This window comes from Mauremys mutica, chromosome 1 (assembly GCF_020497125.1).
Source record: "Mauremys mutica isolate MM-2020 ecotype Southern chromosome 1, ASM2049712v1, whole genome shotgun sequence".
Taxonomy (NCBI): domain Eukaryota; kingdom Metazoa; phylum Chordata; order Testudines; family Geoemydidae; genus Mauremys; species Mauremys mutica.
Genome location: NC_059072.1, coordinates 199730392 through 199757090, shown reverse-complemented (window position 1 = coordinate 199757090; position 26699 = coordinate 199730392). Strand labels below are relative to the sequence as shown.

At 37.0% G+C, this 26699-nt stretch overlaps 1 protein-coding gene across 7 annotated transcripts in view; it reads right to left on the bottom strand.

The window, feature by feature from the left end:
* The window catches only part of SON (SON DNA and RNA binding protein), a 59572-nt gene that overhangs the window by 2395 nt on the left and 30478 nt on the right, over window positions 1–26699 (bottom strand). For 6 of the 7 annotated variants that reach the window (XM_045002364.1, XM_045002363.1, XM_045002367.1 and 3 more), the window contains 6 exons: window positions 25339–25521; window positions 14827–14937; window positions 13880–13996; window positions 4817–4964; window positions 1019–1087; window positions 800–915 (listed from right to left, as the gene is read on the bottom strand). In XM_045002364.1, the coding sequence (XP_044858299.1) occupies window positions 800–915; window positions 1019–1087; window positions 4817–4964; window positions 13880–13996; window positions 14827–14937; window positions 25339–25521 (744 nt within the window). Of the gene's footprint in view, window positions 1–799; window positions 916–1018; window positions 1088–4816; window positions 4965–5720; window positions 5801–13879; window positions 13997–14826; window positions 14938–25338; window positions 25522–26699 lie in introns of those variants that run through there. The other variant, XM_045002369.1, reaches the window with a different exon arrangement.

Sequence of the window (26699 nt, the reverse complement as noted above, 5' to 3'; positions counted from 1 at the left end):
CTTCATGGAGCAGCACGAGAACTCTTGTTTTGTTAAAACTACTAATTTATTCCAAGACCATTTTAGAAGCCAGATAGGCAGTATTTTAAACCTACATTTCTGAACCTAATACTTTACAGAGTCCAGGTTTAGCTTGATAAATTAAAATAATTGGTAAGAAACTACCATTAAGGCAGAAAAAGTGTATGCCTGAATTTATTCTTTCTATATGCAAACCTTTGAAATTAAGTATAGGACAAGATGTTATGGCCTGGACTCCTGTAAAACTGCAGTGATCATTTCCACAACACTTGAGAATTTTTCTCCCAGCGAGGGGGAGAAGTCACTAATACGTTTTTGTGATCTATTTCTCTCTGTCAGTTCTTTAGCAGAAGAGCAGTCATTTTATGTGGCAAACATTAATGCAAGATTCATGTGGAAAGAGAGGAAGCTGGACTAAACTGACTAAAGAATAAAAAAAGGGTTAAATCCTGCTCAATTTATTCACAAGGGCCGTTCCACTAAAGCTTATTCATGGGACTATGGCAGGTAGGATTTGACCCCAAATTGGTTTAACTCGTTTAAATAAGTAGTGGGAAGAATGGCTTCTGGCCTCTTCACAGTTACAAACGTGCATAAGTGTTTGCAGGTTCTGGGGTTACATTGTAAGCTCTTTAGAATAAGGACTTTGTATTCCTGGGTGTTTGGACCGTGCCCAGCACATTGGGGGCACTACTAGAATACAAAAAAATGAAATAATACTAGATTTATCATTTCTAACCGAGTACTAGACATGTCAGAAAAGGGAATTCAAGCTTACCTTGAAGATAAAATGTTTGCGATGATCAGGCCCACTATCATCCACCAATACGAATACAGGTGGTGACCATCTTCTTTTATTACATATCTCCATCAATGCAGAAACTGGATGTTTACCTTAAATATATCAACATATTTTATTTCTATATTAATTCCACTGTCACTCCTAAACAAGTTACCTTAAATTAGATATTTTAAAGGAGTTTAAAAAAGGCCTTACCTGAAAGATCCTTCATTACACTAAAATGTCCCGATCTCTTTTGTGTCTTTTCTCCCACTGCAACAAGGCCTAAACAAAATATGGACCATGTTTATATCTTGTATTACTTTCTAATGCTATAAACATGATTTTTGCATTGAGCCCATGACCTGTGACTTTTATTAAAAATAAAATGACAAAACCTTAGCCTTAAGTATTGTCTGTGGCTGTGTCTACATTATAGAGACTATGCTGGTATAGGCCAGTGCAGATGCAGTTTACACTGCAGAAGGAGTTTTTCTGTCAGTGCAGGAACACCACTTCCCTGAATGACATTAGCTACCTTGACAGAAGCACTCATCTGTTGATAAAGCTGCATCTACAATGGGGTTTTGTCAGTGTAGCTTTGTCAATCAGAAGTGTGATTTTTTTCCAAACCCCTAACTGACAGAGCAAAGCTGATATAACTTTTCAGTATAGGCCAAGCCTATAGCAGAAATACAGGGTGGGATTATCAAAATTGCTTAAGTGATGTAGAAGCACAAGTCCCACCCATTGAAAGTCATGGAAAACCTAACCTGCTGCAATTTTCTGTTCTCAGGAGGAAGGAAAAAATAAGTAGGTGATTAAAAAAAACATTCTGTATAGTTCTGAGGCAGTAGCTATCAAACTTTCATTCTGTTAATTACTTTGTACAAGACATCCTCTCATGAGCCATGTCTTCCACTCCAACCTTCCAATCCCAAGATAGTAAAGGGTAAAATAAAACAATCTGCCTATAGCATAAGGAAATGTGTGTGATGACCCACTATTTTCCTTTAATAAAACATTTTACCCTCATTATTTTCAAAAAGGCCTTTACTCCCTCTTGAGTGACACTTTTAAATACATGTAAAAATAAAACATTTGAACGACAATGGCTCTGAACTCCTTTTCCTTCAATCCTCTCTTTATTTTTCTTGTTTCTTACCTTCACTTGATTCCTCTCCTGGCTTTGGGGAATGAAGGGAGTAAAGGGGACTTTTTTTTTTTTTTTTAATTAAACTAACCTCCTCATTACCACCACGCCTTCACCCTCAGAACTTCAAACAGTTTATTTTAAGGGATTATGGCCCTAAAGTTACCTCCAAATTCAAACAACTCTGATGTTTCTTCCTTTTTCTTGTTGAAAATTATTTACATCAGAAATAATTACAAAACTGAGGTTACAGTGAAGGGAGGGATCCTATAGAACATTATGTTTCACATCTGGCAGCTTGAGAGGTACCAACTAATGGGAAGATGATGTTCTGCTTTCCACTGTTAACTGAAGCAGTGTGTTTTTACACCTTTCAGCTGCCGAGAAGGGAGCTCTCACAGCTTAATGGCAGCCAGCAGAGCAAAAGAGTAGCTTAGTGGCTGTAGGCCTGGAAGCTGTTCAGGCCATGCCTGAGAGTAGCTGGGTCTGGTGCAGAGCCAAGGGAAAGGCTGGCAAGCTCTGGATTCACACTTTGCTGCTGTTTCCCAAAATAGCTTTTACTGAACAAAGTTAATTGACTGTCCCTGGATGTATGTTCCCAGAAGTCAAAACACTCACTATTTTCGAATAACTTTAGACAAGATTTCAAAAATTGTTTTCTTTTATAAGAAGGGAAGAACATTACTTTGTCCATTTAAATTTTCTAGCCAGAACACTAAACCCTTCTAGATAAAGTTCCAGTCTGGCTTTCAGCAGTACACACACATTGGTCAAGGCTGTCCTCAACCCTTCCCTTCCATCTTCTTCATATTGGTTTGCACAGCACTTGGCATAGATTTGGCATTTTATAAATAACAGCATCAGTACATTCCAATGCACTTTATTGCCCTCCCCATGTACAAGAATCACTTCAGCTACCTATTTTTAACAACCCAAGTTGCCTCTTTATAGTGTACATGATCTTAACATTAGGCACCCATGTTGGTTTGGCAAAACTTTAGCGCTTCTCCCTATCAATCTGGGTTTGATTTTTTTAGGGAGCCTGTTGGAAAGGATCGTCTATCTGCTATAACTCAAAACAGGAAAAAACGGATTACATTAAAACAACTCAGGGATCACTGCAAGGATATCAATATCTGTCGGTGAACCTATACCCCCAAGAAAGGGAAGATGCATGGTCAGAGCTCTTCTCACTAAGATGGATGCCAGCAGTTTTACTAATAACTTTGCTTGTATGCTGTACTCTTCTTCTCCACCTCTCTGGCCATCTTACTAAACAGTGCGCTCTTTGGGGCAGTGAACATATCTGCCTACTTGTCTGTACAGCGCTTAGCACAACAAGGCACTGGTCCTGGTACAGGTCTTCAAGATTATATAAATAATCATTGGAATTGAATGTCAAACTCTACAGATGTAAGAAATGTTATCAGATACCACACAGAGATCCCCAGACACTCAATAAGGTTAGTACTCCCAATCATGGTTGTGAGCCTATCAGATAACCCCTTTCTGCAGGCTGCTCAGAAAAAGAGAAATGACCTTGAAGGAATTTTAGTTTAGTTTATAAATCTATATAGTTCTTTCCCCGCTGCCTGTGACATTACCCACATAAAACTCAAGGAACTGTTATCAGCAATGAGAGCTTTACAGGACAGAGCTGCTGAAAAGGCTGTGCTGCAGCTCAACAAGGAAGTTTTCTTCCTGGAACATCTGTCAACTAATTCTTCTCCAAACTCTCTCTCTCTAGCTTCAATCTGGCAAGATGTCTGACATAAATGAATAGTTGTAAAAAGCAGGTTAAGCCACTTTATATGTAAAAAGTCATATTTGTTTTCATGGCTTCCTTTTCTATATTTTTGGACTGTTTCATCACTCAGTTATAAAGCCATTGTGTAGACTGCTAAAGGAGCTATAAACTTTAGACAGGATCTCATTCTTATACTTGTAAAACAGAAGAGTGAGACTCCTCAGAGTCCATTTCCTGACTCCACACAGACAATTTTTACAATCTTGACTATAACACCTTATTTTCAGTGTGTGATTGTTACTTGGAGAGCATTCCACTACTGGAAAATCTCTATGTGGACAGTCAGGGTCTGGTTTTTAGCATCTGCAGTTTTCACTGACTTAACAGCACCTATGAAAATCAGGCCTACAGAGTTTAAGTTTATGTCCTTTGTTTCTTTTCTGACTGAAACTATGATTGAATGAACTTTGCTTTAAATGTCTGTAAGCTTAAATGTGATCTGTGTAATGTATTACAACTCAAAAAGGTTAAGGAACAACTGGTAAATATTTGGTTTTCTACTTAAACTACAAGCCAATGTTAATCTGGTTTACCAGTGCACATTATGAAACAATGCAGGTGAAATCCAGGCTCTATTGAAGTCAATTGGAATTTTGCAGCACATTTAAAAATTTTAACTTTAAGTGCTTAAAAACTTCCTTTCTGAATCACTGCATACCTCAGCATACATTGTAAAATAAAAATGCTGTTGAGTTTGCATATATATGCAAAATACCCAATTGTGTAATCTGGGCAGCTCATTTAAGCCACAATAGGGTCCTGATCCTGCAGACATGCTTATGCACGTGTCTAACTTTAAATGGAAGAGGAGCCCCATAGACTTATATAAGAGTATTTATGGCTTTAAAGTTAAGCTCATGCCTAAATGCATGTAGACTAGGGCGTAAGGGGCCAGTATCAATACGACTATTTTTATTGTAATATTTTTATAGTAATATACGTATTACAGTGAAAATAATTTCCACATACTAAGACTGTTCTATTCTTTGCTATAATAGAAAGAAAACCATTATCAGTTTTATAATGTTTTAAAAGGTTCAAAGAAAGAGTTTACCTTTTCGATCCGTCTTAAAATCCACTAGGATAGGCTCCACAGTTCCTTCTCTGTTTTTTCCTAGTCCCTCTCCTTCTCTCCAGCCCATTTTTCTCATCAGTTGGGCTCCCATTCCTCCAGTTACAGGGGCTGCTCTTAAGAACTGATCCTATCCAAAGAAAGAAAAGTAAAACAAGTCCTAAAGTTAGCACTTGATTTAAAAAAAATAACTGGGAGCTTCCAAAAATGTTCCTAACAACCTTTCATTGATCAATTCAAGTGAATACACCTTAGCTTTACATACATTTACATGGCTTGTATAATCCAGAGTTCACAACATACAAGTTAGACACATAATTTGTTCAAAATATCAAACTAGAAACAGCTTAAGAAATTTTTAAATGAGATCCTTTAAGTCAAAAATGGCAATTTTGAACATTGACCTGTTTCAAACATGTGTACGTAATAAAATGATAACCAACGCTTATTTTTAAACACATTACTTTGGTTCCAATGTATCTCTTCTTATCTTGTGAAAGGAGGCAGTGTTAATTGTTTAACTAGCAACATTTGTGCCAAGTGTACCTAGTTATTGAACAAAATACAAGCAAATATAGTAATGACATTCAAATACTGTTTAGGCATATTTTAAATATGAATAATGCTTCCCCACTTTATTACGCAGCAGTTGCAGACACACATTTTACTCTGAAAATCCACATAGAACAGATACAGGCGTTTCTTTAAAAACAAATGAACAAAAATAAGGTACTTAGCCACACAGTTCAGCAGCAGTAATTGTAATATCATCATCTCAAATCATCATTACATAATAGTTGTTAAATGTTGTAAGCTTATCAAATAGAACTTTTAAAAATCTGTTTTCTTGTAAAGAACTTTAAAAACTCCTTAAATGTTTACGTACCTAGGCCTCGATGGCCGCAGTGTTGTGAATAGTAGGGCTGGCATTGACCGTGGCAAGAAGGCAGCTACAAGGATTTGACCCTGAAACAAGTTTCCATATAGAGGGGTGAAAGTTCACAGGTTATTCTGTGAACTATCATCTCTCTTTTGCCCCACCCGCTGACCCAAGTAAGTCAGTCATTTCCATCACAGCAGCAAATTGCTTGACTTAATATACAAGTTTACACATTGGTATTGATAACGCACTTATTCTCACACAGTAGGTAATAGATACAACGCCTAGTATTTTTGTAGCAACTTTACCTATGTTTCAAAACAGTGGTAAGTTCACGGAACACTTTTTTCTTTATTTTATTTTTTTTCTGTGTTTGACGTACTAAATATTTCCCAGATTTGAAGAGACGAAGACAGATATTTCCTTGGTTTCAAATATAAGCAGAATTAGAAGTTTTCCTTTTCCAGGAGACTTAGAATATACATATTCTTAATAAAAACTATTAGCCTCTCAACACAGGCAATTATGGCACATACCAAGGACATATGCATCATAACCCCCCACATTTCCTGTTGTTAAGAAGTTAAATCATAAAAATTCCTGAACATGTATAATAGGAATAGTTTTCCAAATATTTACCTATACAAAGCAACAAAACCAATCCCTCAAAACCATGCAACTGAATGTTGAGTTTAACAACAAGGTGCTCTGATGGAAGGAAGGGTAGACAGAGGCTAAGTTTACCTCTCCAGTCAACTTTCGATCGGTGCAGGCCATGCAGTTTACGTGTACACAGAGACAAGTTAGCTGATGTTCGATACCAACTGCCTCATTCTATACACCTAGAATGGCTTTTACTTACTTCCGGTTTCATCCTCCCCTGTCTTTTCCAGGAACCTCTCATAAGAAAAGGTCAACCATGCAGAGTATGATACAAACCCCAGTCAATGTCACCCAGGGTTCCGATTCCTCTTTTGTACCTGCTTTGCAATGATAGAATTTTCAACATCAACATCTGTTTCATTATCACCAACGTGTATTCAGTTCACAAACCAGAGTAGGAGCAAGTTCTTGATGAGGTCACTTTCATGTTATAGGAGCTTTCCCATTACATTTTCAAATTAATTTTGGAAAAAAAGACTCAAAATATACCCATTTCGTGGCTTAAAATGAAGGCATTAACTTTAGACAGAAAATATCAAAGCCTAAACAAATCCTAAACCTAGAAAAAAAATCTAACTTTCTCTAAACTTTTAAAGTGCAATTGTACTTCAAAATCACTGTAAACATGGCATTGTCTTACTCAGATCTGCTTCTTGTGCATTCATATCTTGCATTGCTATCTGCTGATTTTAGTGGCAGACCATGGTTTTACTGCTTTTCACTCTTGTTAGCACAACAGAGCCAACACAATTAAGAATGAAAGCTGGATTCTATTCCTTCTTGTGCTTCATTTACTACACTGCAAACAGTTACACCTGCACAACCCCTTTGCAGGCTGTAGAAAGTTTGTTTCTCACACATCACTACCAGAAATAAAGAGCTCAGCTTGTCTCACATTCCAATTAAAGAGAACAAGTATTGCAGGTCAGAGGAAAAACAAAACAAAACTTTTTACTTATAAATGGAGGCTAATTGAAATAGAAATCATGAAAGAAAAACATGAAGCCATGCAATGCCATTTATACAGTTACATTCAGAGTGAAACTGCACTTTAAAGCAAATGTGAAAAAGGACATTTATAAAATGTTAATTTTTTTAATTAGATAATTAATGGAACTAAGAGGAAACAGCATGGTCTAGAAAACTGAACAAAGTACTTGAAATGACTAAGTTCCAAGTCCACTCTGCCACCGATTTGCAGTGTGATGTTGGAAAAGACACTTCAGCTCTTTGTCTCAGTTTCCTTCCCTCCAGACAGAGATAACACTAACTCACCCACCCTGTTATTTCACAGGGTGTTTGTAAGAGCTCCATATTTGTAATGAACTTTGAAAGTGTTTTAAAAAAAAAAAAATCAAGTGATGCAGGACATGTGAAAGATTCAAATTCCTTTTTATTTTAAATTAGGCAGGCAGAATACCAGACTAGACCGTCCAATAGGATCATCCGGTACAGTAAATCCTATGTTCCTAATTCTTTTCATTATCATTGTCAAATGAGTTTCATAACAGATTAAAAAATATTTCCCATTTACCCAATCTCTATTCACAAATTGTATTACAAGAGAAATTGCTCATCAAGATGACAGTTTAATGGCAACTTCTCACCTGTTAATCTCCAAGCCCTCCTATGCCAGACCAGATAAGTGGGTACATCTCCTCCTACCAGCAGATGGGGACGAACAAAGAGCAGTGCTCTTGTGACACCACTTCTCCTATAAAGGAGGCTGGCTGGCAGATCCTGCTCAAATAATTTAGAATGCTTAATGATTAAAACTACAATAGGAAAATAACTTCAGAACAGTTTCAACTCCAACAACAAAATAAGAACAAGTGTGGGATACCTGGGCTGGCACAGGAGGGCTTAAAAACCACACTAACAGGTAAAAAATTACAATTTTACAGCTTTATGGTATGCCAACAAAGCCCAGATAAGTGGGAACGTCAATAACAAGAAAAAAAGTGAGTACCTTACAAAAAATAGAGTAAGGGACTACAGTGAGCAGGACCTGGCTACCAAAGATGGCAGCAGCAAAGCCTAAAATATCAAGTCCAGAATTATTTGAGATGGCATATAAATATGCTTAACCGGCTGCTTTCTACACAGTTCTGGAGGGGAAGAATCCCATCCTCTCCTGTCAGTGAGGTAGACATGATGTTGAAGGAATAGGTCTTCACAGAAAACAAAGCTGCTTTATCCTGGTCAGTGGTTCCTCTCACACAAGACGCTGAAGCTTGCAGATTGCTATGCCTTTTATGGCTGGGACTCTCAAAAACACCACCAACACCACAACTGATCTGACTTTCTAACCACTACATATTTAAGATACACAAAGCCCTCTTCACAGCGAGTGTTTCACGGGGCCAGTCAGAATAAGGAGAAGGAACAGCCTTGTGGATGGGAAAAACCAACTTGGAAGGAAATTGAGAGCAAGTTTAATTATCACCTTGTCCTGATGAAAAATTAATCCAGGGAATACTGCCAAAAGGACTTACAACACTTGTTCTCTCCTAACAAAAAAGCAAACTGAAAAGAAATGTTCACCCCTCTTTAATGGTGCATGTGAGAGGGCGTTTGGCACTAAATACAGATATTATGGGGACAGAGAAAAAAAATAAATCTCAATTTTAGCTTGTCAGCTGTCCTAAAAAGCATTACCTTCAACACTGCATCATAGAAGAATGCTCTAACTTTGCCTCTTAGTATTACAGTGGCATGGACCCCAAAAGCCAATATTCCAGGCCTTTCAAAAACAAAGAAATTTCACTAGTAACTGGACTTAAATCTTCTGGCCTTGCATCAAGCATGAAATATGCCCTAATCTGTTTCTGAACACTTATCAAGCGGTTCAGATAAATCCCTCTTCATGCAGGTCCAACTCAAGAACAAGGGATTCTCCATGCTGAACTGTACCCACAGTGAGACATAGTGGGTGATCACAGAAGAGATCCAGCCAGTTACGGTGCTACCACCTCCTGAGCCAGTCCAGAAATACCAGGATGTTCTTCTGAAGGACTGACTATGGTGAGACGTATAGGGAAGATATACAGCAGGTCAAACTCCTACAAGTGAGAATTAACACCCGCTCACAGGGCCAATGAATCCTGGACTCTGGAGCAAAAGGCCTCTATGTTCACATTCATCCAAAGAGGTACCAACAAAATTCCGAAAAGCACCTATGAGTCTGAAAGACTATTCGCCACCCCTGTTTGTACGATGCTATTATTGAGTGCTTAGTTTTGTTGGTGGGCTTTTTGGTTTGATTTTAGATGGTACAGAATATAAAGCTTTAGAATATTTTTGATTGTGTATCTTCTGGAAGTGATGCTGTATCATCCCTTAGAGCTGTTATCCTGGGAAGACTTCTGCAAAGATACGAGTTTTCCAATCCACCAGGAAGGTACTGATTACAGTGATTTATGTTGAAAGAAAACTCCATTGTAAAGAGCCCACCACAAAGGAAACCTTATCCCCTTCCTCCTGAAAACTCTGAGCACTGTCTCCTCCAGGATTTCTGCAGATCATAGCTGTTGTGGTGGGCCAAAGAGAAAGGAAGTCTCTGAAGCCTCAGAGCCAGTCCATTCGGAGGCCTTTGAAAATTAAATCCAGGGACTTGAAATGGATTCAGTACTGGACAGGGAGCCCACGGAGCATAAGCCACATCAGAGCAGCCTTTACTTTCATCCCCAAGCATAGCACACTGTAGCAGACAAGCCTGAAGGTGATGAGCACGTGATAACTTGAAAGGCCTCCACTTCTTGTAAGATCAGCGACGGCCAGACAACTCTCCATTCAAGAGGAAGTGATAGCACAAGAGTTTTGTTTTTTCTTGTCTCCATCTACTGGCGGAGGGAGTTATACTCACTTGTGTTGATCACAAGGGAATGTGGAAGACAGAATTTTACCTCTTCAAAATGTCTAGCCCTAAATATAGCTTTATAACAGCCCTGAAAATGCCTTGTTTTACAGTGATAGCACAAATCAACAAAAAAGCCATTACACTGTGCAATGTGTTATAAAAAAAGAACCCAGTTAACAAAACACAAACCAAAAAAACACCTAGTTTTAGGGAAAAAATGTATTTGTTGTATAATAAACGTGGTAGAGTTTATTGGTCTAGAAGCAACTGGTGGCTTTGGGAAAGTCTAAACAAGAGTAAGCCTCAAAAGAACTTGCTTGACCAAAATATTTTACCTACTTCCCCTCAAATGATATTTTGTACAGCAACATTCTGCTTTGTTTTGTTTTCTTTTGTTTCAAGTCATCAGCCTTCAGAGAGAATTTATCCTATACATACTATATGTAATAGGTTAATAATTTCCACATTTGTGAACTGATTACATCATTGATGATAAACAGAAAACCACTTTTCAGAAAAAATAATATTTGTCACAATTGTATCAATGGGATAAAATGAAACCTACAGAATGTTGTTCTTTTGAGAATATTGTTCAACAACCCAATGTCCAAACATGCTGAATCAGTCACATTGCTAAAACTAAAGAAAATAAAAACACTGCTAGTTGGAATGCCACAGTTATTCGATCTGCCATATTAACCGTTTTAAGTAAATGAACTTACATGCCACACAAAATTTTATTAAGGTGAAGTTAAGGTTGCAGGTACATAGCGGTTTCACCACATATTACCTTCCAAAAATACTAATTAAATTTTTGGAAACCCAAATCTTAGAAACCCAGGAAATGCAGAGTTAAGGTTGCATTTCTCAAACAAGCAACCCCAACTAACTTAGCTTGCCTCATAGATATGCCTATCATCATCTTTGCATTTAGAGGATCAAAAATGTACACCACACATTAGTTTTATAATCTGTTTCATACATACCTGTCATACTAAGTGCGATGTCTGCATAGGGAGACACTAACTCTGTCTCTACTGACACTTTTGATTCTGCAAAGTGCTACATGCCTCCAGCTCCTTACCGGGCAGGGCCCTTAGTAAAGGCAGGCATGATTGCTTTCAGTATGCTATTTGTAACAGAAATTTCTAACACTTCTTTGTGCCTGCTGTGTATGACTGTAAGGACAGCCATAAAGCAGCAGTACCATTACACAGCTATAAATAAGACACTCCACTTTTTGTGGTTACTAACTGAAATTTAACATTTTGGTATGATGGATAACGGAGCATGAGTTTAACTTCTCAGGGCATCACTACAAGAGCAGAGTTAAGGTAGTTCAGGCGCCTTGCCTGAGAAATGCAACCTGAACTCTGCATTTACTAGTTTGTTCATTTTTTTAAAACTACCGTTCCTGAAAGATAATATGCACTCGAAACACTGTGTGCCTGCTTTGCCTTTTGTGTGAAATTTTCCCATCTCATCCACAGAGCTGAGGTTCACCTTGTAAAGTTAATCAACCCTCTAAGTAAGCTTTGTGAGACTCGTCAATAGTCCCACAATTCCTGCAAGCTTTAAGAGACTTGTGTGGGCCCCCAAAGCCCTTTAGATTGGGTTTGTGATTGTGGTCACCTGTTAACGCCAGAATTTTGGTGGCCATACATGGGGAATGGGGAAGCTGAAAGGAGCAAAGAGGTCAAGCTGAGGAACAGTTCAACTATGCAGGAGAAAGTGTGGGGGAAGCAAGAGTACCTCCCTGACTTCTCCACCCAATGGATTCTCCTGGTCTGCCAGAGAAGAGTTCTGCTGCTGCAAACCACAGGATGTCTATTGGTTAGAGAAAGGATAGAAGTGCTAGTGCTTCTCCCTGCCTACTCCTCCTACATTCGCTGCTGAACACCACATCCCCATCTGGAGCTTTCTGTTTCTGGTAATACCCGCGTTCTCAAGCCAGAGGTCAGTTCTCTACATGTTTCTCCCCACAGAGACATGAATATTTTTTGAGAGGGATGACATGCTCAGAAGCAGCTCAGGAGTGCAGGAGAAAAAGGCAGAGGGAAAAAACACCTGCCTTCTCCACTCCATGTATTTTGTTAAAGGACAGTCCTGCAACTGCAAGCCACAGAACACCATCAAAGAATGTCAAAGAAGGAGAGATGGATGAAAATAGGGGGGCCTGGGAAAGAGGAGATCAAAGGGGCATTCTCCTGCCTTGTCTTGGGAATCTCCTGAGGGTTTGCAGGAAGAGAGAACCCCAGAGAGCCTTAGGAAGGCTTACTGGCCTCTTTCACAAGCCTTTTAGTGGAAAAGTTCTCCTTTTCTCCTCACTGATAAGCCTCTCTGCTGAGTGGTTTTCATTTTGAAGTCTCTCTCTGCCAGGAAAAAGGTAAAGACTCTATTTTTAACCACTGGAGCTGATACTCTGAAGCAACGTTATAAATTCAAAATAACTTTTTAAATTAAGACTTTCACAAAGTAATCGTTGGTCCTCAGCCCTAGATCTCATCAAGATCCCAAAAAATTTCCATCTAACAAGTATATCTTTCCTGTCTATTGTCTTAAATCAATGCGTGTTGGGGAGGGTGGGGGGGCGGAGAGAGGAGGTTAGAGTTTTGAACTTTAGTGAACACTTTCTATTTTTAGAGTGTCATGATTCAAGAACCTCTTGTTCAGTTCATGTCAAATTTCTGCCTAAGCTTCAAACCTAACTTACTAGTTTTGAGAATCCTATAACTTTTTTGTGGATTGTAGAAGAATGAGCAAAATCAGTCTTGTAACAAACTCAGCTGCTGCAACCTTTGCCAGAGTGAGTGCTGTTACTCATGATTATTTGCCTGTAAAAATGGAAATCTCATAGATTCCCCAGTTTTATTCACTGAAACAGAACTTATTCACCATTGATTTTCAAAGACGAAATATAAAATATTAACAAATTTACAAAAACATAAAATTGTACGACACATTTTGCTCAGCTAATAGGCTGTTATTTCTCTTAACAAATATCTAGATGCTTGATGATACTAGATCAATAAACCAGTTGCAACCCCTATTTGAATATTTCAAAATATTTGGCTTGCAGAAATGGTGTTATATAATGCAAACAGAAGCAAGAAAGCAAATGGATGGAACTAATTCAAACAGAACAATTCATCTTGGGACAGAAGTGCTGATCCTGTTCCCATTGAAGTCAATGCCAAAACACCACTGAATTCAATTACATCAGGATCAGGCCCTGACCAGTACATTCCAAACGGATTAGCTTAATTGAGGACCTACCACTGCAACAATACCCAAGACTATGGATGTCATTTCAGCACATCAACAGTAATAGAATGTGTGAACCAATCTATTTCAAATACCAGCCACACTTTATTTAAATTTCCATAATGCACTTATCAAGCTCTTTAGGCATCAGAAAACCTGTCCAGATGAACACCTTAACGCATAGCTAGATAGATATGCATTGTTGTTATGCCAAGATTGAACGCATATAGTAAATTAATTCAGTTAAAGGTATAGTATATTTTCCAAGTACATTGTAGTAGACTGTTAACAATTTAGTGTGCCATTTTTCGTATCTTCCAATAATGTCAACGTTATTTATCATTTGATATTTGGACATATTTGTCTGCATATCATCTACCTTTCTAATCCAGGCTTGGGGACCACTGTTGGACAACTCATCTGAGGACAAAATCTGTGCTCCAGTGCTTCCTGTGAATTGGCCCGGCAGAGAGTTTGACTGCGCCCAAGCATCAATCTACAAGATAAATCAGCATAAAAACAAAATAAAAATCTGCAACTTCTCTCCATAAATGTAAAGATCCATGCAATTTGTGTTATGAATTGGAACATTTCTCCCACCCCCCACCTCTTTTAAAAATATAGGAAGTTACTAGATGGTTATAATTTAGAACTATTTTTACTTTAAAACATTTAAACCATAGAGTGACCATGAACAAGTCCTCTCCCTGTTCTTTACCACCTTACTACAACTCCTTTCATCACTTTTGTAAAGTATTTGTTCTGGAGACAAGTACAAAAATTATTACTGTCTCCTCCCAACCCCTTTCCCGCATAATTATAATCTTTTTCAGGACTAGGAAAAACTATTTCTGGTCAATTCCTTAATCAGACATGTGAAGCTGAAAAATCACCAGGTAAACTATGGTATGCCTTATATATCCTAGGCTATGGTATATTTAAAGTACTGTTTTACTATGAAAGATTTTTTTTTTTAAATAGTATTCTCTCAAGGACTCCCACTTGAACTCTGCCTAGTTTTTTATACTGTGCTCATCACAATTATTCTGGGCATGTATTTACAAATAAAATTACCACCACCTTTTAACTTCCAGCCCTGCAATCTGAAAATCAAGTTGGTTTACTTCCGGCTTATGTATCACCAACAATAAATACTCTGTGGTAAAAATTTAAACTAAAATTTTCAAATCTGAGTGCCTAAAGTCAGACTCTTAAAATCCATATTTGGGTATTTATATAGAGAAAGCGGCCTGATCTAAAAAACCTAGCATCATTTTTCACTGACTTCAAAAAACTTTGATAAAGAAAAAACAGAGTGCAACCCACCTGTTCCTGTGCACGATTTAACAAGCACATGGCCTCTAAGTCAAATGTATTTTCTGTAAGCCTCTTCTGAGCCATTGTTCGTTCATTCATTGCTGTAGAGATGTCCACAGTCTAGGAAGAAATACAGCTTATTTATTTTTTAAAACAGATTGACTGTAATAATGTGTTCTTGCTCTAGAAGCATGTATTGTAAAATAAGGAGATATGCTACAAAAGTTGTGTTATGCATTTGAAAGTAGTAAATTAAAATGGAAAACAGATTCTACAAAAAAAGTTAATCTGACAATTGCTTCTTAAACATGTATAATCTGAGTTTTATAAAACTAATAGAAATTGTGTAGGAATAAAGTACAATACAGTGATATTACTTTTTGCAGTTCTAGCACGTTCATAAATTGGTCAACAATCACTAGCCTAGTAAGCTTCAATTTTATATTTATTTTCAACAAAGAGAAATAGAGCAAATGTTCCAGATATACAATATTTTTTAAAATGCTATAAATATATTTAATATTGTCAAATACTAGAATGCAGAATAATTAATTAAATGTAAAAGGTCAGGTCCCACAGACACATAAGCAGAATTTCTTTATAAAGAGCAGTTCCTGTTAGGATTCATGTTTTAATACACACTTATTTCTCCAATGTAGTGCAACTTTTCATACGTGTATCACATGCATTTTATCAACCTGGATTTAGGTCCCACTCATCTACTTAAGACCTCTTCTCTTTCTCTCTCAATCACTTGCTTCTAATTTCTTCAAAAGGATGTACTTATTTCTGCTCATTCACAGACTCCAAGCACCTTTAATTCTTAAACCTGTTTTAGAATTCTTCCCCACCAGCTGCAGTAGGACTTCAAAGGACATGCTGCTCCAGCTAATGCAAATTATTCTGGGGTGTACCTAAAACCCAAAGGCATCCAAAACACACTACTGAACAGAAACAGGAACACAATTTTAAGAGGGCAGGCCACGTAGATATCAATTTCACAGTGAAGAAGAGTGGTTTGGGACTGGCCTATTGCTGGGTAACCATGACACACTGCTGTTTCCTACCACTTAACCTGAAGCAAAGAGGTGGTAGCAAATGGCTGATCTCACCATATTAAAAAAATTAGTACAAACCAATATCACATTCAGATACAGCAGTCCAAATTCTGGTATCGTCTTTGGAAGTTAATTCACTTCAAAAGCATACAGGTAACTTAAATATGCCCCAAATTAAATTTTGTAAAATCAAACTTATAAAATTGAAGATCACAAGAATTTTCTTCTTAAATTTCAATGACATCTCTTTTTACATATTCTCCCTGAAGTGTGAAACCTAGACTTTGCAGTACTGAGCACCTAAAAATAAAATACAATTAACCAAAGTAGAACCAGATGGCTGGCACAGAAAATTATTTAATAATCCCCTCCAAAAATTGATAGGCACTAGTGGAAATACAATGCATGCAGTGGGGACACTCAGGATAAAGACATTTACTTAGAATTTAAATCTCTCTCGGTATCAGGTGAAGAATAGGATAAAAGTTACAGTGGAACTTCTGAAATCAAATTCTGGAAAATAACATCAGACTAAGGAGTTAAATACGAATACAGGGCAAAAATAAATTATAAATTTCTATACGCAAATGCAAGTAACTTAAATGCAAAAATAGGTGAACCAAAATGCCTTTTAATAGAAGAGGAATCTGAACTTCTGTCAGACATTAGTGAGTTCTTGAAACTCTCAGGAAAGAGACATGGGTGAACCAACTGGAACAGCTCCAGGCAAAGCTCTGCTCAATGCACATCAGTGGTCAAAAACAAAAACAAAAATGTTAAGAGGTACAAGTACGGGATAGAAAATAAGAACTGTATAAAGCAATCATATTCTTTAGTGGTACACTCTCACTTAGAATACTGTGTTCATTTTGGATCACCGTATCTCAAAAAAGAGAGAAACAAAGGTCCAGGGACAGGTGATTGGTATGGAGACTTCTGAATGAGGGAGATTGAAAAGACTGGGACTGTTTACTTTAGAGAGGAGACATGACAGAAATAATCAGTACAATGAATAGTACAGACAAGGTAAACTGGGTGTTCCTATTTAGCTTCTCACATAATATAAGGGAGTATCCAATAAAATTGAAAGGAAATTAATTTAAAACTAGTGAATATATACTTTACACAGATACATAATTAACTGACAGCTCACTGCCACTGAAAATCATTAAAACCAAGGATTTGAAAAAAAGACTAGAAATGAGAAAAATGAGAACATCTAGAATTACATAAAACAGGATTACTAATTTTTATACATGGGATATAAACCTTCATGTTTATGGGGAAAAGATGACAACCATTCACTGTCTGTGATTAGGAAGAATCTTTCCATATGGGTAAGTTATTCCATAATTGTGCACGGTGAAGCATTTGGTACTGGCCAGTCAGATAGTAGACTAGATGGACCCGTAAAGGAATTCCTATGTTATGCAGAGAACTGCAGAACATAAACAAGCAGCATAAACAGTGACAAAGTTAATTAAAACAAATTCCAGTAATAATAATCTAAGGTGTTAATAAATTTGTGTACAACATATACTTTTTTGTGTTGACAGAGCCTCTTAAAATTTTAAGATTATTCTACTCACCAAAATTTATCTTCCTTTCTAAAGCCCCAATCCAGCAATGCACTTACACATGTGAATAGCTCACTCAAGTCAGTAGGACTAATCACATAAGTACATGTGTACCTTTTAACTAAGTGCTTTGCTAGATCCAGGCCTATTAGCAGACACCCTACTTAGAAAGAATTTCCCCTCATGGTTGGTCACCATATTTGAGACAGTAGTGGTTTGCATTACTCTATGGTAGCTTTGGGTCTTGGAAAATGCTTGGAGTAAGAAAAGATACCGTTTTACTTGACTAAACAATAATATGAATTTCAACATTTTATCCTCTGTAGTTAACTCTTGCTCTCCATTTCTGAATTTCAACACTAATGTTGTACCCACAGAAATGATGCAAAATCTTGCGGCACTGAGGACTATTTTGGCAGACGGATATGCCAAACTATATTTCATGGGGATGCTGCTGGATTTTGTGTTATACTGGCTGCAAAGATTACGCTTTTAATTAGGGGGTGTGTGCAGAATACGAGACAGGTACCTCTCAGTTTACATATCTACAGCAAATAAGTAAATCAGTAAACATTTTCAGACTTGTAGATTTCACTGCAGAATAAAACTCCTTCCACATGCTTCCTTGGCCAGCTGCCACTAAACTTCTCAATAGGCTCAGCATCTTTAGTACATAGAGAGAGTCTACTCTTCTCTCTCCACCAGCATTCATCTTTTCCAGAGAAATCCTGAAGCTGGGAGAAGGCTAACAGCCGTATTTTTTTTCTCCCATCTCCAACCACACTGAATAATCACATTAGTTGGATACTTCTGCTAAAATGGTCAGAAGTAAACTAGTTACAGGGGGCAATTTTGACAGCTTATTCTGAAGCTAGTTCAGTAAATTAAAAAATGTCCCACACAAAATAGGCATGATCCTCTGATTCCTGAGGCCAATGTGGACTGATATCTGAATTGTCACCATTAGGTTTCACAGTTAACTCAGTGAGACGAATGGGACCAATTCGCATTTGTTAGATCTATTAATTAAGCTCCAATAATAGTGTGCTTGGTAATGCCCAATGCATAGAAGAAAATATGGTCCTGGCTCTAAGAACTGTATAATCTAACAAAGAAATCATTCAGATACAAAATGCACTGGGATGGCCCAGAGCATGGTTCTATCTCAAAGTGAAGCCAGGTATGTTTTTTTGTTTTGATAGGTATGCAAGCAATTCTTAGGCAGGTGGGATGAAGGGACACCATCCCCTTAAAAGAAAAAAATTAGGAGACCAGCAGGGGGAGTGGACTAAAATGGACTGACTTCTGAGGGGACAGCAAAGTAATCTGCCTCCAACAACCTCCTAAACCTACTAAACACGCAAAAAACAGAGCATAAGGTTGCAGAAGATGGGTTCTCAAAAAAAAATCTGAAAATTTAAATAGTAAGTACCCGGCAGCCAAATCAGACAGAAATGTCAGGACTGAAGAGAATCAAATGGCTACCAAGGTAGACATCTGCAAATTGATTTCTGAGATTAAGGCCATGAGAGAGGATCTGATGAGCAAGCTTCTTACAGTAAAATAGGAAGTTACTGACTTGGGAGATAGAGTCACTATGCTAGAGGCCGGCCTAAGAGAAGCAAGTGACAGACAGAGCTGCAGAGCTTCATGGCACTGATGGGGGGCAGGGAGGGGGAGAGAGAGAGAGAGAGAGGCAGCTTAAATTGGATAATATAGGAAACAGAGTGAAAAGAAATAACCTCAGAATTAAGGGACTGCCTGAAAACATTGAAAGAGGCAGCCAGTATCTAAACACTTCAACTGTGGATTTGTTAAATCTCAGCTCTCTGCAAGGGGTGAAAGTAGAGCGAGCACATACAGCAATGCTGCCCCCAACTGAGCCTAACAGTAACAGACCCAGAGATCTAATTGTGAAATTTCACTATATCAGCAGAAAGACTTAATTAGGAAAAAAGCAAGGGAGCATTCAAAGCTCATACTCAAATGCCACAAGCTGCAATTTTTCCAGAACCTCTCTGCCCCAACCTTAAAAAAGAAGAAAGCACTGGGAGAAATTATATCAGCACTCACACAGGAAGATATTTGCTATAGATGGGGATTTCCATTTAAATTCTCTTTCAACTTGCAACACACAGTAAGAGACTTTAAACAAGGGGGGGGGGGAATTTACTCATATGGAATAGAGCTCCAAATCTCAGACACACAAGCAGATACTCCAGAAGTAGAAATCAAGGATAAAATGCTAGAAGAATCCTGACAGATGGTGAAACCCAAAAAAGGAGGATAGGAAAAGAAAAGACAAGGGCCTCTAGAGAACATATTGCAATGACAGAAGTGAAGCTGAACAGGAGAACACAGATACCTGACGAATAACCTACAAGGGATTTCTTGGGAGTCATCAAGAATTAACTGTTGTAAACTATGTTTATGTTAGAAGGGGAATAGTATGAAATGTGCTTCAACTGGGGTGATCATAACTCTGTGATTGCTGTGTTCTTTATTTTAAAAAGTAGAGAAAATAAAGGACAATAAGGGGCAGTAGGAAGGGAGGTCCCAGGTATGGTGGAGATTGGAGCAAATAGAGAGGGGATGGGAGGAGCCTTCAGCAGGGTTCTGTATAAATCCCCCATGTAACTCAAATGATCAGATGGTAATCTACCCCTAATGGCAGAAGTACCTCCTCTGGATTGAAGAGAAGTAATCCAAGTGTTCATGGGGAGAGTATGAGGATTTAGGATCAGCAAAGCAGTCATTTGGTGGCTGATTATAAGCTCTGTTGGTATTTTATTTTTTAAACTAAGGGAAATGAGGGGAATTATCACAAAAATGGCTCTTTCTTTGGAAGTAATGTCTTTGAATGTCAAAAGGCTAAGTTATGTGATTAAAAGGAAAAAAGCCCTGGAAGAATTTAAAAACAAAAACTAGTCAGATTATTTTCTATTTCACGAAACTCACTTTCAGGAGGGGAAAATTATGGACATGCAAGGTAATTGGTTTCAGCAGACATTTTCTGCTTCAGCCAAAGAAAGGGGGGGGTGGAGAAAAGAGTGGGCATAGTATTTGCTAACCATGTATATTTCAGATTAATAATCAATTTAAGAAGAAGGAGGGATAGCTTATCTTGTTGAAGGGCACAACTGTTGTGTTATTAATAACAATGGGCTTAGTGTATGCTCCCAATCAAAAGCAAAAAAAAACCCAAAACCTTTTTTAAGGACTTCTTTAAAATACTGCAACACTTTGGGGAAGGGGAAATTATACATGAATCCTTTCTGGGACAGATCTGATAGGCAAGCAGAACTGCAACAAGGTGAAAGACATTACACTGTTATTCATACACTTATCAGTTATATGTTAGACTAGATTTAATGTCAATCTCTAAATCCTTAATGAAGCTGACAAGATCTGCAGAAACTGGCACCATTAGGTCAGATCATGCACCAGTGGAAGCAATATTTGATAGCTGGTGTGGGTCCCAAACATTAATCTTTTGGAAAATGAACTGCTTGCATCTTCAAGATGTATAAATAAATGATACAGACAATACAAAAAGAGGCCTTCTTTGGGAAGCATGTAAGGCACTGGTTAGGGGCTAACTGATATGCACAGCCTCTCAGCTGAAAAAAAGAAAGAGCTCAAGAAAAGGCAGAACTAAAACAGGAGATAAAAAGGCTCCAAGACCTTCATAAAAACACAGGTTCCAAAAAAGTGTATGAACAATTAACAAATATGTGGAAATTGAATGTGTTGATGACAGATGCCCCTTAGGTATACAAAGCAAACAGTTTCTGAAAAAGGAAATAAAACTGATAGGTTATTGACTTGAAAGCTAAAAAGGATTCAAGAGCAATGAATTGTTCCACCAATTAAAAACAATTAGAAAAAAGATATTTCATCAGGGAGTGTAACTATGTGCTAATTTTGCTTTTTATTATAAAACCTTCTTACCTCTGATACTCCAAGCTCTAAAGTTATTCAAAAATATCTGGAAGTAGCAGGCTTGCCAAAGATAAACAAAAACTATAAACTTTAGATAAAGAAATAAAAAAAAAATCTGAGCAGCAAAAGCAAGTCATGAAAAATAGTAAAACTCCAGGATCTGATGGCTTTCCCTAATAATTTTACAAGGTACAGCCAACCCAGTTTATCTAATTGGGACTGGAGCCAGATCAGATAATTGGGAGAATGGGAAAGTGCAGGGCTGCAGCACCGTGTAGTGGCCACAAGAGAGATCGCCCACTCCTGGACTTGTGTGCGCCAGTTGTTTGGTTAATACAGAGATCCAGGTAATGGAGGGTCAGATAAATGGGTTCTACTTTATTTAAGGAGCTATTAGTGGGTTCCTTGAGAGGTACCTTCAATGCTATTTTGTTAAAGGATAAACTTCCACAACCTATTAAAGAAGCTACTGTGGTTATTCTCCCTAAAGCTAGAAAAGACCTTACCTTAAGCAGCTCTTATAAGCCCACATCACTGTTGAATCATGACAAAAATTTAGTAAAAATACTAGTTAACTGATTGGAGTCCATGCTCTCAGCTTATGTAAATCCAGATCAAAATGTATACATTAAGGATAGACAAATGTCAGACAGTATTCAGCGAGTTCTTGGGATCATCCACCATACCAGATCACGAAAAGATCTTTTTCTTTTTTTTTTTTTTTTTTAAATCATCCCTTGATGCAGAGAAGGCCGTTGATAGAACAGAGTGGAGCTTTCCATTTCAAACCCTGTTCCGTAGGGGCACTGGCCCCAGTTCCTTAAATGGAAAAAACTACTCTTGACACCAGACCCAAAGCAGCTGTGTGAGTTACTGGGGTTAAATCTCGTGTTTGAATTACACAGAGGGACTAGGCAGGGATGTCCATTGCCTCCTTTACTTTTTGCTCTGGTCATGGAGCCTTTCACACAATGATGAGGAACAAGGAATCTAACATATCAGAAAATAGCATTAAATACAGATAATGTAATATTTTTATATAAACCAAATATTTCCCTAAAATTCGTTCCTTAAAAAAATAAAATAAAAAAAAATCTATGACTTTGGGTTAGATTTGAAGTAAAATCCTGCCAAATCCAAAAACCTAGCTATAAATTTGTCCAGCTCTGAAAAGCTATTCCTCCAGAAAACATTTGGGTACAAATGGGCAACAAATTCTAGAAGACACCTGGGAATTCAAGTCTTAAATAGTCTCGAAGAATTCTATGATTTGAATGTCAAACGCTACTTCAGCAAATGGCACGCTGGGGGAAGTATGCAATTTTTTTGATTGGGAAGAACAGCTAGGGTCAAAATTAACATTTTGCCAAGGATACGCTTCTTGTTTCAAAATATTTCTTTGATGATTCCAAATAAAACTAGCAGGAATACAGAGGATTTTATTGGAATAAGACCAAAAGAAAGTGAAGATACTTTGTACAAGCCCATTAAAACAGGATGGACTAGCTGGTTCCAAATATTCTACGGTACTATCAAGCCACTACTGCTTTGGGCTGGCTGGACAGGAGGCGCTTTAATTCATCCAAACACTTTACGGAGCAAGAACATTGTGGTGGTGTGTGCATCACTAGGCTACCATGGATTAATTAAAAATAAATAAATAAATAAATAAATCACACCCTCCAGAAATTTACATACATCCTATAGTAAGGCTACTCTACAGATCTGCAATAGAACTAGATATAAAAGATCTTTTACTTTGCCAAATGATACCCACTGCAAATAATCGAGATATTAACCCAAATTACAAACCAGAGAGCTTTAAAAATTGGGAGAGGAATGGAATATATATGGTTGACCAGCTACTGAGTAAAGAAACTTTTCTAACTTAGAGAGCAAAATTTACTTTAACTGGCCCACTCTCCCATGGTAACAGTACTTTCTAGTTAGACATTACATTTCTTTCAACTCTTTAGAAAAATTGTTTTATACAGAAACCTAATTTTAATAGAAGTGGTGGCATCTAGTCAATTAGGAAATAAATAGGTTATAACTAATTCAATCTTTGCAGACAAATTTCCTAACAAAAAATGTCCATATATGACATGCTAGGAAAAGGACCTGGATAGAAAAACTATACCAGAGGAATGATGTTTGGTTTGGAAAAGTGTACCAGCAACTTCAGACTGTAGCACAATAAAAGAAAATTACTTTAAGATATTGTTTCAATGGTACCTCACGCCAGTCAGGTTATTTACACACACACACACACACACACACACACACACACACACACACACTTGAATGGGAACAAATGTTGGGAGAAATAGTGAACGAAGAGATTTTATGCATATATGGGGCGCATGCCCAGTGATCAGAGAATACTGGGATGTAATCCATCACCAAATATTTTTGGATATTTATTACCAAATGAATGATCCTTTGGTAATCCTCATGTGGCTTCCTAGAGGAAATGGTCACACAAAAAGTAATGAAGAATTAATCTTTCATCTAGTAGTAGCTCTTCAGTTACTGATAGACTCCCATTGGAGAAAAAAAAATAGTCCAACTGTAGAGGAATGTCTCAAAAATAAGGAAGGCGGTTATTATAGAAAAATTAACACACCAGTTATGTACTCAGCAAAATAGACAGAGGACAAATAGATACTTAGATGTTTAGTTACCTTTTATTCAATACTCAGACAAAGTACATTGACCTGCAAAAAACCCCACCACACCTGTTCAATTTTTTTTTGAATATTTACATTTGATAGACATCTTGGTCCGTTAAATATGTATAATCGGAGATTTCATTCAATTAAATAAAATAACTAAAAACAAAATGTCATAGGTATTGTAATGATGATCACTCTGTAATATGGGAAAGTCCTCCTAAATAGAGATCTGATGTTTATATTCCGGTATAATGTCTCTTTAAACAAAAGCTCATTGTTGTAATGATTATTCTTTTGCTTCCAATATTTACATGGTAAGGATTCTAAACCTGTTAATACTTCCTAAATTAATAAATAGTAAAAAAACAACTGCATTTCAATGTAATTCTGAACCAGTACTAAAATACATTCAATGAAGCTCTTCACACATAGTCCTTTAATACTGAACTTGTCAAATTTAAAAATATATTAATTCAGTAAGAAACAGCCAGCTAACAGAGTTCTGGCATTAAAAAATAAATGTTACAGGTTTTTGTTTTTAAAAAGAAAAAACCAACACTTGCAGGTGAAATATTTGTTTTGCCTACTATATTTACAAGAAACACAAAATATTACTTTGACTGAAAGTGATTAAAGAAAATTTTGACTATTTCACTATTCTATTTTTTCCACTTTGTTTATTTTGTGTATTTGACAGTACCAGTTTATACATAGTCAATTTCTCCTTTACATTTTGTGGGTTTTACATAAAAAACAAGAGAGAAGACAAATATTTAGGAAAATGTGATTGTAAAACTACAGAAATGGGCAGACACAGTCAGGTATATATATGTAGTACTGGAAACTACTTTCAAATCATTTTTTAAATTGATTACATTTCAAGTTGATGTTGATTTAACATTGGTAGGCCATTGGTAACTATTGTTTTAGATTCTCTGGTTCAGGAAGACTAAGCTTGGAAGGTTTTCTTGGCAATGACAAGGGCTAGAAGCTTAGTTTTTATTTTGAAATGAAAGATTAAATTTCACAGAAACTAAGAGGTCACCCGTGGACAGATGGAAATACCATGGCTGACTATATGCTGCAATAATTAGCACTCATATGAACAGCCTATCTCCAAAAGCCAAAATAGGTTAGCCGATTTAGTTATTAAAAGGGCAAATACTACTGATATGAACAATTTATTTACAAAGATTACAACTAGATCCCAGAGCGAGCAGGTAACAGCTTTCTTTTTGTAAAATAAGATGTGTTATTTCCCTTCCCTACCTGTGCAAGAGCTGGTTTGGGGAAAACATCATCTTTGCTTTCTTCTTTACTTTTCTCAACTGGAACCCATTCTCCATAGACACTGTCAGCTTCCTTTTTCCTGTGTTGAGACCCAGATGAGACAGGGAACTCCTTTGTCAATGTTACCTGATTTTTTGGTGCTGGTTTTACGATAGGAGTGGTCTTAAAGAAAAAGAAGCATTTTATGATTAGGAAGTGATAAAGCACAATATGCATACATGGTCCTATTCCACAGAAACAATTACTGTAGGTTTTGTGAATACTGAGCGCCAAACACTATTTCAATTTTCTCTCCTTAGCTGGTATTAAAATTAAAACTCTAAAGATACAGCCTCTGAACTAAAATCGGGAAGATGTTATTTAAAATTTTGAGACTGGATCCTTGTTTCACAAATGAAGAGTGAAGTGACACCTAAACGGGTAGTTTTTCTTTTAGTTCATAAACAGTGTTAGAATTATTAGGGAGTAAAGATGCTAAATAAATGAAGATTATTATTGCTGATGATGAGAACAATATAGGAAATGCCTAATTCTAAAGAGTGAGGAAAATATTGATTGCTCTGTGAAAAACCCAAGATGCGACTCTGGACCCTTCCCCTCCACATTAGAAAATCATGACGTTTCACAAAATAAAAATAAATAAATGCTTCAGCTACATTAATGGAATACGTGTTGTACTCACACAATTAAAATGATTGCTTTTTAAATCTTCTGGCACATATACAGTTTCAGCATTAAATGTGGGGAAAATGCAGGTAAATAAAGAATCTGAAAACTAAGTAACTCAAAGTATCATTTAACAGCATCATCATATCTTTACTTTGTTCTGGAAGAGAATATATTCCTATTTTGTCATAGAGATGAGACATTTCGCACTTGTGTTTTAGTGAAGTGGACTATCAAAGTAGAATGCTACATATACTTAGTTATGGAATAAAACATGCAAAAACAGAAGATCAAATGTTACGTGCCCAAGAAAACCAAGACCTAGATGCACTGTCAAAGCTAGATCTTGCCACATGATGCTTATACAGAATATACAAATATAAAAACAACACAGAGCAAGTGTGCAGGTATCACTGATTTCAACGGTGTACAGTATATCCAAAATGACAGGACGAAAGAATTTCTAAAGTACATATAAAATTAACTTACTATAGTTCTACAATTAAATGTATACAAAGTAACAACTGTAAGCCATTGTTTGGCAAGCATGTATATAAAGAACAATAATAATTAATACATCAGAAAGAATGTATCTAGTTTTGACTCCTGAACAGTGCCTTCTCTCTCCCAAAAAAATTCTAAAAACTCATCTATATTCTGTAAAGCATTCAAGC